At 39.1% G+C, this 12,650-nt stretch overlaps 3 protein-coding genes across 3 annotated transcripts; all 3 read left to right on the top strand.

Annotated features, from left to right (window-relative positions):
• Nucleotides 1–3,252: 3,252 nt before the first annotated feature.
• On the top strand, nt 3,253–4,266 carry TAS2R9 (taste 2 receptor member 9). Its single transcript, XM_030322228.1, has one exon. The coding sequence runs from the start codon at nt 3,253–3,255 to the stop codon at nt 4,264–4,266; it is 1,014 nt and encodes a 337-aa protein (XP_030178088.1).
• A 1,855-nt stretch (nt 4,267–6,121) lies between these two features.
• Nucleotides 6,122–7,190, top strand: TAS2R8 (taste 2 receptor member 8). Its single transcript, XM_030322227.1, is given in 5 exon segments — nt 6,122–6,331; nt 6,333–6,365; nt 6,367–6,474; nt 6,476–6,496; nt 6,498–7,190. Coding segments are annotated over 5 exon segments (1,065 nt in total).
• A 4,038-nt stretch (nt 7,191–11,228) lies between these two features.
• Nucleotides 11,229–12,164, top strand: LOC115518022 (taste receptor type 2 member 7-like). The gene has a single exon (XM_030321228.1). The coding sequence runs from the start codon at nt 11,229–11,231 to the stop codon at nt 12,162–12,164; it is 936 nt and encodes a 311-aa protein (XP_030177088.1).
• Nucleotides 12,165–12,650: the final 486 nt, after the last annotated feature.

Raw genomic sequence — 12,650 nt, 5'->3', positions numbered from 1 at the left:
CGGGAGCGGGGGGGGGGGGGCGGTAGATGAAGTCAGCGAATAATTAAAAATATGAGCTGTCTGAAAATAAGACCTGTATGGCAGCATTCCATTCTTGATACATGTGGAAAATATAGTCATTTGCCTGACTTGACCTGCAATAATCAGTAGCATAATTAAAGAGAAAATGTCAACAGAGAATGTAAGATTCTAAAGAATGGTACAAAGTATTTCAACGAGGAAAAGAAAATGAATTTAAAGGAACATCTGCCTAGCTGTGTTTGTGTTCGAGCGCTTCCGATCGCAAGAGATTTCGAGAAATGACACAAGTGAACATGCTGAACCTAGACTATATAAAGGGGCAGCTATTATCAATACGTTGCCCCAGATCCAGTGTTGGGATCTATCCTCTTTGGTCTGAAATCCTTAGAGTCCGTTGTTACATGTGTGCTTTGACTGTCAGCCAACATAAATGTGTGAAATCTTGCAATTCTTTTGGAGGATAAATGTTTTCCCTCTTGGTCAGATTTTGTAATTATCTTCCCGCTTTGTCCTCTCCCCCACTGCCTGGAGCATGCTGCAGTAGGACCTTGGTTCTGAGTCTAGAGACAAAAATGGTGACTGGGGTGGGTTTTAAGGGAAATAAGCATCGCTTTGCATGGTAACTTTCCCGGGTGAGGTTGCTATACGGTCTTCAAGCAAAACGAGGCAGATTCCCTCTGACATGGGAAGGTGGACTGCCTCCACCAGAAAGGAGTTTGAGATTCTCAGCTTTATTTATCCAAGTGCACCTAGATATCCTCATTCCCAGTTTTAAGGTCCTACTCGTTTCCCATCATTGCTCTAAATTTCATTCGATGAGACTTGATGAGTCTGTGAATACATCTGATATGGTAAATCTCTTATCTACACAACTAACTTTTAGATCTGACTTACAGCCATAAAAAACAAGTGAATCTTTCAGGGCCACCACAGACCTCTGGTTTTCAGACTGTCAGGAGGTGAAATTTAAAATCTCAACTTGTCGTAAGTTCTCCTTACGCAGGTGGAAATAGCCATGCCACTCACAGTCCTTTTAGTCATTACTAATGCATTAAAAGACAAGAACAGTAGCCACTTCATCTGCAAATACATAAGGGAAATTATCATTTATCTTATTTTTGATTTTATTAAAACAATTTTTTTATATTGATTTATTTTGGGGAGAGCACAAGCGTAGGAGGGGCAGAGAGAGGGAGACAGAGGATCTGAAACAGGCTCTGTGCTGAAAGACTGATAGCAGTGAGCCTGACGGGGGGCTCCAATTCACAAACTGAGAGATCATGACCGGAGCCAAAGTCAGATCCTCAACTGGTGCCCTGGGAAATTATCATTTAAATAGAGGTGGCATCTCAAGCAGGGGTGTAAGATGGATTACCAAATCAATATAATTGAAACAAGTGGATAGCCATCTTGGATCCATAAGTCAAGTTGGATCCACACTTGATAATGTAGATATATATACATATATATTCCCAAATTGTTTTTTAAGTGTTGTGTTGTTAAAAAAAAAAAAAAGCAAATCATGAAAATAATAGAGAAAAATATAGGAAAAGTTCAATGGAGAAATTTTCTAACTATAATTCAAAATCCAGAAGTCATAGAGACTGATAAATAGAACTATATGAAATTTGAAAACTTTTGCTTACATTTAAAAAATACATGGAGGGGCGCCTGGGTGGCTCAGTTGGTTGAGCCGACCGACTTTGGCTCAGGTCATGATCTCACGGTTCGTGAGTTCGAGTCCCATATTGGGCTCTGTGGTGACTGCTCAGAGCCTGGAGCCTGCTTCCGATTCTGGGTCTCCCTCTCCCTCGGCCCTTCCCCTGCTCATGCTGTGTCACTCTCACTCTCAGAAATAAATAAACATTAAAAAAATAAAAATAAAAAATACACGGAAAGGCTAAATACAAATGGCAAAGTGGGAAATATTGTCGATACAGAACATGGGAAAAGTGCTAATTTCTCTAAGGTATAAACACCATAGAAATTCATTAAAAGGGTAGAAAAATGAGCAAATATGTAAATAGTCCACCAAAAAAAAATTCAAATGGCTTTTAAATATGTAAAAAGGTACTTGACTCCTAACCCACCTAATGGGTGGCACTCTTCGTCTCCAGTCCTCAATGTCTCAGACTCAGGGTCTGTTGTCACCAACATACGTAAAACACATATACAAATGAGGTTGGGCATTTGCTTGAGATCATCACCTCAAGCCCTTTTTCTCTGACAGAGCAGCCCCTCCAGTGATAGCAAAGCCTAGAAGCCTCCAGCTTACATGTTAAGTTGGTGAAACATTAAAGTCAGTGCAAGAGAATATTACTATACTTTGGTTTATTGTTTTGTGGATTTAGATGCTATGTGTCTTAAATCACGAAACAACCAAAAATGCACACAAATACTAGCAATACTATCAAGTATGTTTTGTCTTTGAAATTGGTATCCGTTATTAAAGAGGCATTATAAGGAAGATCGCACTCAGATTTTAACAAAGCATAATCGGCTGCATACAAGTACAGATTCCGAGGTGAAATTCTGTGTTATAACAGGCACAACTCGAATATCTTCGGTGCTCAGTCTTCCCCATTCCCGGGCAAAAGAGCTGGAAATAAAATAACCGTCCTTACAAGAAAATTGAAAACCACAGCTGCCCTACCTGAGTTATTCTAATTAATGAAGTGACTACATTGCTGTAAGGCTGAAATTAGTCACATTAACTATCTACACTCTAAATTAGCAATCGTTTTTAATCTCCCAAACATGCATTTTGCACAAAATGGACCATAACGTGGGGGTACTTTGCAAGTCATCAGAGGTGGTCATGTTGCCACATCTCTGAATTAAATTGGATCCATTGTTTTCCAAGTAATTGATTCTTTCTTGCAGTTCCTGGTCTAAAGCTTAAATTCAAAGACTCCAAAATATACGGAGCTTAAAAGGAGAAAGGTTGTGCAAATCCAAGAAATCAGATCCATTCCTATTTGCATCTTAGAGGCTTGCAATCATCTCTTCACTTGAGAGCCAGGACTGGTCAATCAGTGGAGTCAGCAGGCAGGCCGTTGTCACCCGGGGCAGACCTGGCTATCTCACTGACCTGGGTCAATGCCGACAAAGAGGACAGAAAAAGACAACTACCCGGCAGGACGACAGTGGCAGACTTAAACACCATCCTTCACTGGTCAGCTGAAAGCAGACACCATCATCGGTGATATCCCAGACAGGAACTTTGCTGACATGCCAAGTGCAGTGGAGGTAATATATATGGTCTTGATTGCTGGTGAATTGACTATAGGAATCTGGGGAAATGGATTTATTGTACTGGTTAACTGCACTGGTTGGCTCCAAAGGCGAGATAGCTCCGTGATTGACATCATCCTGGTGAGTCTGGCCATCTCCAGAATCTGTGTGTTGTCTGTGGTATCTGCAGATGGCTTTGTTCTGCTGCTCTCTCCACATGCTTATGCTCAAAGTGAGACAATAAACACCTTGGATGCTTTCTGGACACTGAGCAACCATTCAAGTGTCTGGTTCACTGCTTGCCTCAGCATTTTCTACTTACTGAAGATAGCCAACATATCCCACCCGGTGTTCCTCTGGCTGAAGCTAAACGTTACCAGAGTCGTCCAGGGGCTTTTTCTGGCGTCCTTCCTCACCTCCATAATTATTAATGTCTTTTTGAAAGAGGGATCCTGGGGTCACGTTGAAGTCAATCATGAGGAAAACATAACTTGGGAATTCAGAGTGAGTAAAGCCCCAAGCGCTTTCAAACTGATTATCCTGAACCTGGGGGCTCTAGTTCCCTTTGCTCTGTGCCTAATCTCCTTTGTCTTGTTACTTTTCTCCCTCTTTAGACACACTAAGCAGATGAAACTTTACGCCACCGGGTCCAGGGACTCTAGCACAGAGGCACACATGAGGGCCATAAAGGCAGTGACCATCTTTCTGCTTCTCTTCATCATGTACTATGCAGTCTTTCTTGTAGTCACTTCTAGCTTCCTGATTCCTCAAGGACGGTTAGTGCTGATGTTTGGTGGCATAGTCACTGTCATTTTCCCATCAAGCCATTCGTTCATCCTGATCATGGGCAACAGCAAGCTGAGGGAGGCCTTTCTGAAGGTGCTAAGGTGTGTGAAGGGCTTCCACAAAAGAAGGAAACCTCTTGTTCCACAGAGAATCCTGAATACGGGGACAAAGAAATCAACAAAAGACTGTCTCCCTTCTCCCCGGGGATTACATTCATTTGCTTAATTGTATGCAGTTAAGAGTCATGCATAGCTATCATTATTCTAAATTTCCCTTTGTGTTCCTTCACATTTCCATCTTGTTTAACTTAAAGTCAACTGTTATCCTTGAGCCCCGTGCATTTCCTTATGTCTGCAGGAAAGATGAGTCTAAGGCAAAGAGGTTCTCCTTTCTGTCATATTCTGGTAAAAACCTTGAGCTCAAAAAGCAGCAGAAGAATTTCAGGCAAACAGGCTGCGGGGAAGAGGTTTTAAAACATATCAGCCCTTCCTATAAAATCGATCCTATAAGAAACTGTACTTCTTCTGAGCCGGAGGAGGTCAGTTCTTATTTTTTCTGCTCTACCCCCTCCATTTCTAGAATGATTTGTCCCATTAAGGAAGGAGATAAAACACTGGGTGAGACCCTGTCTAGGGTGAAATATAATGTAGGAAAAGAGATGTGAGCTCAAGAAAATGTTTGACTAGGAAAAGGAGTGTGGGGTCTACAGTTAAGGGATATGTATATCAAAACCACCCAGCTTTAGAGTCAATTCTCAAAGATTCTTTGGAATGTTTTCTCTACCCTTCTAGACTCAAGAATCTTTGACATGTTTGTTTGGTTTTTTTTTTTTTTTTCTCTTAGCATCATTATCTTTTCTGTTCTGTTTCTGGTAACATTTTACAGATAACTAGGTTTCCTTAAATTATTAATTTCATGCTTTCCTGTAACACATTATGCAATAGAAATAGGAAATATACTACATATGTTATTTACATTATTTAAGTACTTAAATACAAGAAGAAGAACCCTCGTTCTGTGATTTGTATTACTTAGATTTAAATTTATTGTGGAATGGGTCTCCCAAGAAAGAATAAATCAATTTGATAGTAGAATTAGTCTTCTTCCTTGAAAACATTATTCGGTTAACATTTTTAAAAATGTGATTGCCCCATCAGAAGAAATGACTACAATGTAGAATGTAAGGTTGTAAGTCTTATAAAAAGAGTTGATTATAAAGAGAATAAAGTGTGCTTCCTTAATTTTATATGAAAATGTTTATTATCCAAGAGACAACATTTTGGGATGAACATTTCAGACGGGGAGCATTTCCTACATTCAATGAAATGAAACTAGCAAATCTTAATCTAGCATCTTTCACTTCTATTAAAAAACTGCATAGAGGCTAAATATTTGTAAATATTGCCACGTGCCTGCCTGACTAATAACACTATAGCATGTATAATTAGATTGGTATCATATCCTTCTCTGATTAACCATTTATATGAAAATGAAAATTATTATCCTCTGACTGAATGTTAATTTTCTCTAATCCAATTGTACTGATCATTACCAAAACTAAAATTCATTTCCAAGAGCCAGGAAACCTGACTCTTGATTGGCCTACAATTTATGGTGATGTAAATGAACTTTCATTTTACACATTGTGATTTTTATGGAATACATGTTTTTTTTTTTTCTTTGCTTTCTGTGGCTCCCTGTTTGAAACTCAGCTCAAAACTTAATAGCAAGAAGACTGTTGCAAATTCCTGAAATCGAATCTCTTTTAATGGGTATGAGAGCATTTTCAACCAAACATTTCACTTACCACTCACTAAAAGGGTGATGATTATAATTTGCCCAGGCTCAAAGCTAGTCAAAATGTTTGGAACAACCAGTTGGTTTAGTCCTCACAAATGTAGAAGCCATCCTATTTCCAAAGAGAACTCGGTACTCCTGGAATGATATCAAAATCCAAATAGTGAATGAAAAGAAAACATTATTTCGTGACTTGAAGAACTTATTACCACCCTTCAACTGAGAATCTGTAAATTAGCCCATCTGCAGTGATAATGGAGAGCAGGGTGTTCTCTCTACCAATATGCTCTGTACAGAAGACAACATCTTCATGATCATAATAACTGGAGAGTTCATAATAGGAATTCTGGGGAATGTATACCCTGGACTGGTAAACTGGGTTGACTGGATTAAGAAGAAAAAGATCTCCTCAACTGACTATATCCTCCCCAGTCTAACCACCTCCAGAATGTGTTTGCTCTGTATAATGATAGTAAATATCATCATAATGATATCTCTACCTAGATTTTTATGAAAATGCTAAACTAAAAAGCCATCATGCATATCGTCTGGACAGTTGCCAACTACTTAAGTATATGGTTTGCCACCTGCCTCAATGTTTTCTATTTCCTCAAGATAGCCAACTTCTCCCACCCATTTTTTTCTCTGGCTGAAGAGGGAGAATGGACAGAGTGATTCACTGGATTCTGCTGGGCTGTTTGGCCATCTCCTCCTTGGTCAGCCTTCTACTGGCAATGACACCAAATTATGATCAGGAGTTTCATAAAATTGCAGAACATAAAAGTAACTGCACTGAAATGTTCCATGTGAGTAAGAGTCAATTCTTCAACCCGCTGACCCTCTTTAACCTGTTGGCAATTGTCCCATGGACTGTGTCATTGATCTCACTTTTTCTTTTAATTGTGTCCCTACAGAGACATGTCAAGCAAATGAAACCCAGTGTTACAGGCTGTGGAGGTCCCAGCACAGAGGCCCAGGCAGGAGCCATGAAAACTATGACTTCATTTCTCTTCCTCCTTTTTGTGTGTTATGAGGTTTCCCTTTTGGCGACTTTTAGCCACCTTATGAAAGAAAGCAAGTTCGCTGTGATGTTTGGAGAAGCTATACCAATTCTCTATCCTTCTGGTCATTCACTCATTTTAATTATTGGGAATAACAAGCTGAGGCAGGCATCTATCAGGATGCCAAGGTATGGCAAAACAGCCTGCATGATGTAAAATCTTAGCTTTATACGTAAACTTGAAAACCAAATCTTGTTGCCTAATAAAAAAAATACATTCTTGTTTCGTCCTGTTATCCCATTTATTTTGGGTACACATCTTGAAGTGTTCTTGAGGCCTATTAGCACATGAATGTATATATCCTTTCTGTGTCTTTACACCCCAGATTCTCACCTTCACTCTTTCCTCTGAGAATTTCAGAGCTCACACTTACTCTTTTTGCCGCCTTACTGCAGAGGTTAGGCATGTACTGCCTAGTTACTTTCTTTTAAGATTTTACTTTGGCCCATGGTAGAGTGCACTGAACTGCACTGATTTTTTTTCATTTTTTCCCTATCACATATTTTCATTGCTGACCCTTAATTTTGCCCCCTTGGTGGCTCTGTTGGGTCATTCCCATTTGGATTATTAACTAGGAACTCGGATCTCCCCTGTCCCGTGTCTGGTTCAGTTTCCCAGTTATGTATCTGTCTCCTCCCAAGTGAGTGAGGCTTTAGGTTGTCTCCTACATAATATATTCTGGCGGACCTTATTCTGGAACCTCCTATTCGTTTTCCTTGAAATTAAATTTCTGTACAAACAACTTGCTGTTCAGGCAGCAGTAGGATGGGAACAGAACTCATTCAAGCATCTCTCCCTAAGGGTATTCCTAAATGCTCTTCACAATCTCGGTAAAAGGATGGGGGTAAGTAATATCAATCAGACTGCTTTGCTCAGGTTCCTTTTTTAATAAGACCTGCAAGGGCTCTTACCACTCAAGACTCTAGAAAAGCAATTCATTGAGAAGAAATTAGCATACATTGTAGAGTAACTACATTGTAGAGTTACATTGTAGAGTAACTACATGCTATCAGTAAAAAAGCAATGTATGCCCATAACACATACAGAGTAAATTACACGCACACAAAAAGAAGAAAAATAAAGAGTCACTACAAAAACCTAATTCTACCATGAACAACAAATCCTTCGTTACTAGAGTAGCACTGAAACACTTGATCTGGCACGTCTAAATTCACGTCTGTTCCGATAATGACTGCATTTCAGCTCCCGCCATTTGCTATGTCAAATTCTGGTCTATTTCAATCTACTCATTTCCTTTTGTTATAACTAAAATATTAATTGCCTGAAGATGATCAATTTTTCTGCATATGATGATGTAAAATTCACTCCGTAAAGTCCCAATGTTTACAGTCTTATGTATATAAACTTAATCAACTATATTTCTAATATCCTAGCATTTCGGATGCTATTTGTTGTACGAGACAGGAGAACTGATGTTCTCTTGATGGGATAAATTAATGTATTCTGCATAATATCTGCTAATTCTTCACTGCAACGAACTTTAAATTCTTCTGCAGGTTTAGATGCAATAAATATTTTATAAGATTAGTACTTCTGGGAAGGTTTCCCTCCATTAGTCTGAAGTCCTTTCCTCCATATTTAGTTTTCTGTATCTCCAGTGTTTGAAATACCTCCACTGACCATAACCGGGGTTCAAAGTAGTAAGCTGGTGACCAAACCCTCTCGCACAAATTTCTTTTTTCTGTTTTCTTTACTGTTTTTTTTTTTTTTTATTGTAGTTAGGGCATTTAATATGAGATCTACGTTTTTCACAAATCTTTAAGTGTACAAAGTATGGTTAACAGTTGTTAACTGTAAGCACAATATTGTAGAGCATATCTCTAGAACCTATATTTCTCACATAACTGAAACTTGATACTCATCGGATAGCAAGTCACCATTCTTATGTCCCTTCGGGCCCTGGCAGCCACTGTTTTGCTGTTTGCTTTTATGATTTGACTATTCTAGATACCCATATGAGTGGAACTGGGCAATATTTGTCCTTCTTGTAACTACCTTATTTCACTTAGCCCAATGTCTTCCAGGTCCGCCCGTGTGTTTGCGTATTGCAAGATTTTCTTCTCTTTAAGACTGAATGATAATCCATTGTCTGTATGTAACACATTTTCTTTATTCACTCATATGTCAGGGGGCAATTAGGGTGCTTCTACATTTAGCTGTCGTGAATAATACTGCAGTAAACATGAGTGCAAATATCACGTTGAGACCCCAATTTCAATTTATTTATTGTTTTAAGTTTATGGATTTTGAGAGAGAGAGAGAAAGAGTATGCATGGAGGAGGGACAGAGAGAGAGAGGGAGAGACAGAATCCCAAGCAGGCTCACTGTCAGTGCAGAACCCAATATGGGGCTCAATCTCACAAAATTGTGAGGTCATGACCTGAGCCGAAATCCAGAGTTGGATGGTTAATCAACTGAGCCACCCTAGCACTCCATTATTTAAATTCTTTTAGATAAATACCCAGAATCGGGCTTGCTGGATCGTATGATAGTTGTATTTTTAATCTTTCAAGGAACTTTCATCCTGCTTTCATAGTACCGGCACCATAAATTCCATGCTATACTACACAGCTATGTATAAAATCTACTCTCACTTGCAAACAAACAAAAAACGTATTCTAAAATTTATTTCGGTAAAGGTATGATTATAGTTACTGAAGGCCCTTTATTTACCAGGACACTATGGAAAAGGAAATGATGTACTTGGGTCAGGGATCATTTCTAAGCTCAGAGGAAAGCAGTCATCTGTGAAGATGGCTACAGAATGAGGCATGTCCCCCCCCCCCCCCAAATCAGAGCTGCATCTCAGGAATGAAGGTTTGTCCTTTGAGGATGGATGAGAAGATATGTGTTCCCAAAGAAGATATGAGCACCCCTAGAATTATTCCGTGGAAACACTATGTTGCAAAGTGTTTCTCAGTAACTCTAAATTTAGAGAAGCTGCATAAAGGTAAGAGTTCATCTGTAGGAATGAGGTAAATTTCATCATCGGTCTCCTGCCGAATAGTCTAGAAGAGCTAAGGATGTAGATTCTCAGATACAATTTGGCATGGCAGAGGGCAGAGAGTAGATCAAAATACAGGATTGTGCTCTCTTCTTTCATGTGTACAACTGCCCTTGAGTACCTTTTAAATGAAAAGGGAAAATATAAAGGTAATCGATATTGTTTTTTATTATGACTCCTTCATCTCATTATATATATATATAGCATCACAGGGGTGCTTGGGTGGCTCATTCCGTTAAGCGTCTGACTTCAGCTCAAGTCATGATCTTGTGGTTTGTGAGTTCGAGCCCCACATCAGGCTCTGTGCTGACAGCTCAGAGCCTGGAGCCTACTTCAGATTCTGTCTCCCTCCCTCTCTGCCCCTCCCCTGCTCGTGCTCTGTCTCTCCCTCTCTCTCTCTCAAAAATAAATAAACATTAAAAAAATAAAAATAAATATAGCATCACAAACTAAATGACCATTAAATGTCACTTGACTAATAAGACAATGCATTATGATATGAAACCTTGTGCATGTTCATCTGAACAACCAAGATAAATGAGCTAAAATATTTTTTAGAACCAAATAATCTATATTTAGTGTTAACCTTTTAAATTCCCTGAAAATCTATGGTTTTGAATGTTAACCCAAACTTTAGATTTTTAGTAGTAATCAATATTATCATTTTGCAAAGTGAATTTCGATTTTGGCCCATTTTCTATTTGCTAGAAAATCTTTGGAGGTTAGATTTGCCAGATAAAACACAGGATACCCAATTAAATTTGAACTTCAGCAATCTCATGTGATTAGTACATACACTAAAAAAAAAAAAAAAAACAAAAAACATTCATTGTTTATTTGAAATTCAAGTTTAACTGGGTGTCCTGTGTTTCTATTTGCTAAATCTAGCAGTCCTACTGAGGTTACTAGTATGTGCCACAGATTAATGAATCCCAAGCTTACAAAAAACATAGCCTTAGAAAGACAGTGCAGGATCATGAAAGGGAATGGGTCTAATTTGCATCCTAAAATGTAGCTCAGCCTAAACTGGCCATGTGTGGAAAAGTAAAACCTGCTGATACAGGTTTTACATACACGTGATACACGAGGTGGCCAGGCCAGGAATTACCAATCACATTAACTTCTCAAGACTGATAAGGATTTAATGATCATAGCTTCAGTCTTTACCGATCATTCCAGTCTCCACCCCAAGAGAGACTACAATAAGAGAGGTAAAGAAAATTACAACAAAGTCCAAGAAGTAGGTGTACCTATCAAACTACATCAGTCCAACTAGGAACGGTTGGAGATTTCTGTATTTTACCATGCTGGATAAAGTGGAGAGCACCTTGATGCTCATAGCAGCTGGAGAATTTGCAATGGGGATTTTAGGGAATGCATTCATTGGATTGGTAAACTGCATGAACTGGATCAAGAATAGGAAGATTGCCTCCATTGACTTAATCCTCACAAGTCTGGCCATATCCAGAATTTGTCTATTATGTATCATACTATTAGACTATTTTATACTGGGGCTGTATCCAGATGTCTATACTACCGGTAAAAAAATGAGAATCATTGACTTCTTCTGGACGCTCACCAACCATCTAAATGTCTGGTTTGCCACCTGCCTCAGCATTTTCTATTTCCTCAAGATCGCGAATTTCTTCCATCCCCTTTTCCTCTGGATGAAGTGGAAAATTGACAGTGCGATTCCTAGGATCCTGCTGGGATGCTTGGCCTTCTCTGTGTTCATTAGCCTTGTTGTCTCTGAGAATCTGAATGATGATTTCAGGTCTTGTGTTAAGGTAAAGAAGAAAACAAACATAACTGTGAAATGCAGAGTAAATAAAGCCCAATATGCTTCCGTCAAGATTTGCCTCAACCTGTTGACGCTATTCCCCTTTTCCGTGTCCGTGATCTCATTTCTCCTCTTGCTCCTCTCCCTGTGGAGACATACCAGGCAGATGAAGGTCAGTGCCACGGGGTGCAGGGACCCCAGCATAGAAGCCCATGTGGGAGCCATGAAAGCTGTCATCTCCTTCCTCCTCCTTTTCATTGCTTACTATTTGGCTTTTCTCGTAGCCACCTCCAGCTACTTTATGCCAGAGACTGAATTAGCTGTGATGATTGGTGAGTTGATAGCTCTCATCTATCCAAGCCATTCATTGATTCTAATTCTGGGGAACAATAAATTACGGCAGGCGTCTCTAAGGGTGCTGTGGAAAGTAAAGTGTATCCTAAAAAGAAGAAATCACTAATCACCACAAATGGATCTGAAGGCTATCATTTACTAGGAAGGAAGACATGATGTTTCTTAGCGGTCTTCAGTTCTTACATCAATGTTGGTTTCATATGGTTAATTACTCTTAAATATATTTAATGTAACTATAGTTGTAACTTAGGAAATCCCATGTAGAGACGATTTTGCCTCTTTCTCTTTGTCTCTTGCTCTTCTCTCTCTCTCCCTCTTTCTCCTTCCCTTCAGAGTTTTTTTTTTTTTAAACATGTTTCAGAACATATAAAAGTTAATATCCTAATGTCAACTGTCAGAGGAGAGAGTATTTTCATAGTTAGGTCTAAATCATTTCTCTAGATGCAAAATTGTACAACGAATTCAGAACAACTGTAATAGCATCCCCTTGTTATTTGCATTCTTATGAAAAGCAACTCACTCAGTCCCCATGATCCTAGTTACACTATTTTTCTCAGATCATCTGACTAGTCTCCACCTTCGGAAAAAGCTC

Source organism: Lynx canadensis, chromosome B4, assembly GCF_007474595.2.
Source record: "Lynx canadensis isolate LIC74 chromosome B4, mLynCan4.pri.v2, whole genome shotgun sequence".
Taxonomy (NCBI): Eukaryota; Metazoa; Chordata; class Mammalia; order Carnivora; family Felidae; genus Lynx; species Lynx canadensis.
This window is presented reverse-complemented; position numbering and strand designations above follow the sequence as displayed.